Below are 2,144 nucleotides of genomic sequence, written 5' to 3' on the forward strand. Positions count from 1 at the left end.
AAATTGGTTGTGTGTGGAGTAATTAGCTGCTGTTGTAGTAGCCAGACTCTAACCATGTAGCACATCAGGAAAATTTGGCTGATTTTACTCCAAAAGAGAAGCCCATCCTCAGTCAGAATATCAGAGAACATCAATTTTCAGGTCTTGTTACAGATTTTCAAATGGATATAAGTGTCTGCTTCTATCTCCTTGAACCCCAGTCGGCCTTGGCAGATGGCCGCTCACACTGAGCCTGCTTCTGCTGGAGGTTTCTTCCTGTTAAAAGGGAGTTTTTCCTCTCCACTGTCGCCACAAGCATGAGGGATTGCATTCGAGTCAATGAGTCGATGCAATCAGCTGGTTTTCCTTAGATAAAACTTTAAATCAATTTGAATTTATGATCTGGTGAACTGTAAAGTGCCTTGAGATAACGTGTTTTTAATTGGCGCTATAGAAAAAAACTAAATCTGGACTTTGACTAGGCCATTTCAGAACATCAATAATGTTTTGGTTGAAGCTTCAGTCATTTATCTCCGTCTTTCCATCAAAACCACCAGTTTATCTTTCCGTCCTAAAGAACACCACCTACACAGCATCATGGGGCCACTAACGTGGTTCATAATCAGGATGGTGTGTTCAGGGCCTGAGGTAAACTCCAAAAGGCATTTCTTACTATTTAAAGATCTGCCCAATTCTTTGATCCAGAGTTATTTTAGAAGTTTCTAGCTTTGCACATAAAATCCTAATAAGAAATATTGAAGTTTCTGGTTTTAATGTGACAAAATTTCATTGATTGTATCATAAGAATCGTTGTTCTAGTGTGTAGTGGATCTTTTCCAGTGAAAAACTTTCAAACTCTCCTGTAAAACACTAAGCCTTCCTAAATGTTCTGCTTTGAGGTTTTCTGCTGATTTTTTTTAGCTTAACGGTTAGAAGCAGGACAAGAATGAACACAGAGGTCACCGGTTTTTCTGAGCTAAAGCCTGTCAGGGTTTGAAGCTCCAGTTCTAACATCATCATCATCACATTAACAAAAAAACGTCACTGTACACGCCCGGACCGCCGCCATGGTCCAAAGGGTCCAATATTAGATGTTTTAGATACTTTAAGGACTTCCGTTCTGAAGAGCTGGTGTTTCTGGTGAACCTCTCCGCCATCTCAGGTCTGGTGTTTGAGAGCGTGCCGGCTTCGTTTTTCCCACAATGCACTTTTGTAGCTCTTCTGTTTCTCAGCCTTCATCTTCATAACAAAGTTCTCCTCCCTGGAGGTAAAAAAAAAAGAGAGTTTATGTGATATAGCTCAATAAAAACATGAATTTACTCAAGTTTATAAATGTTTATCTTTCTAGGATTGTTTTAAAGCCAACAGGTAGGTAGGTAAGATTAGGAAATTGTTATTTTTTCCAGTTTAGGATCCAGTTCAGCTTTATGAATTTCGACATCCATCAATTTTCCATCACGCTTATCCAAAGTGGGCTTGCAAGGGGTGCTGGTTCCTATCTCCAGCTGTCTACAGGCGAGAGGCAGGGTCCACCCTGGACAGGTTGCCAGTCCATTGCAGGGCAACACAGAGACACACAGGACAAGCAACTTGTCCAAATTAACCAACAGTCATGTTTTTGGACCGTGGGAGGAAGTCGGAGTACCCGGAGAGAACCCATGCATGCTCAGGGAGAACATGCAGACTACATACAGAAAGACCCCGGGCTGGGAATCAAACCCAGGACCTTCTTGCTGCAAGGCAGCAGCGCTACCCATTGCTCAACCCAAGTTTATACATTTTAAGATGAATTTATTTGGCTCTAGTGGCTTTTATTTTGTTATTTTTGAAAGTATGTAGACAGGAAAGTGAGTTACAAGAGCGGGGAGAGACATTCAGCAAAGGTCAGCAGGATTGGGAATCGAACCCGTGACAGCTGGTATATGGGTCATGTGAGGTCATGTGTTCTACCTCCGCAACCATAGTTGCACCCCAGTTTACACTAGTGTTGCACTGATGCCACTTTTTGGCTCCGGGTTCCTACAGCATAAGGCAAGTTAAATTCAAGACTTTTTTAAGACTTTTTAATGCCACTTGAAATAAAAATTTAAGACCAAATTCACACAAGAAAAACCTGCTTGCAACAACTTAACCCAAAGGTTTATTTTAACATAAACCACTGCACT

At 41.4% G+C, this 2,144-nt stretch overlaps 1 protein-coding gene across 1 annotated transcript in view; it reads right to left on the reverse strand.

The window, feature by feature from the left end:
* Positions 1–330: 330 nt before the first annotated feature.
* LOC107092022 (endothelin-1-like) overlaps positions 331–2,144 on the reverse strand; it is a 61,250-nt gene continuing 59,436 nt past the window's right edge. Inside the window, exon 4 of the mRNA XM_015386294.1 lies at positions 331–1,240. Within this exon, the coding sequence (XP_015241780.1) occupies positions 1,138–1,240 (103 nt within the window). The 3' untranslated portion in view covers positions 331–1,137. The remainder of the gene's footprint in view (positions 1,241–2,144) is intronic.

Source organism: Cyprinodon variegatus, unplaced genomic scaffold (assembly GCF_000732505.1).
Source record: "Cyprinodon variegatus isolate N-32 unplaced genomic scaffold, C_variegatus-1.0 Scaffold363, whole genome shotgun sequence".
NCBI lineage: Eukaryota > Metazoa > Chordata > Actinopteri > Cyprinodontiformes > Cyprinodontidae > Cyprinodon > Cyprinodon variegatus.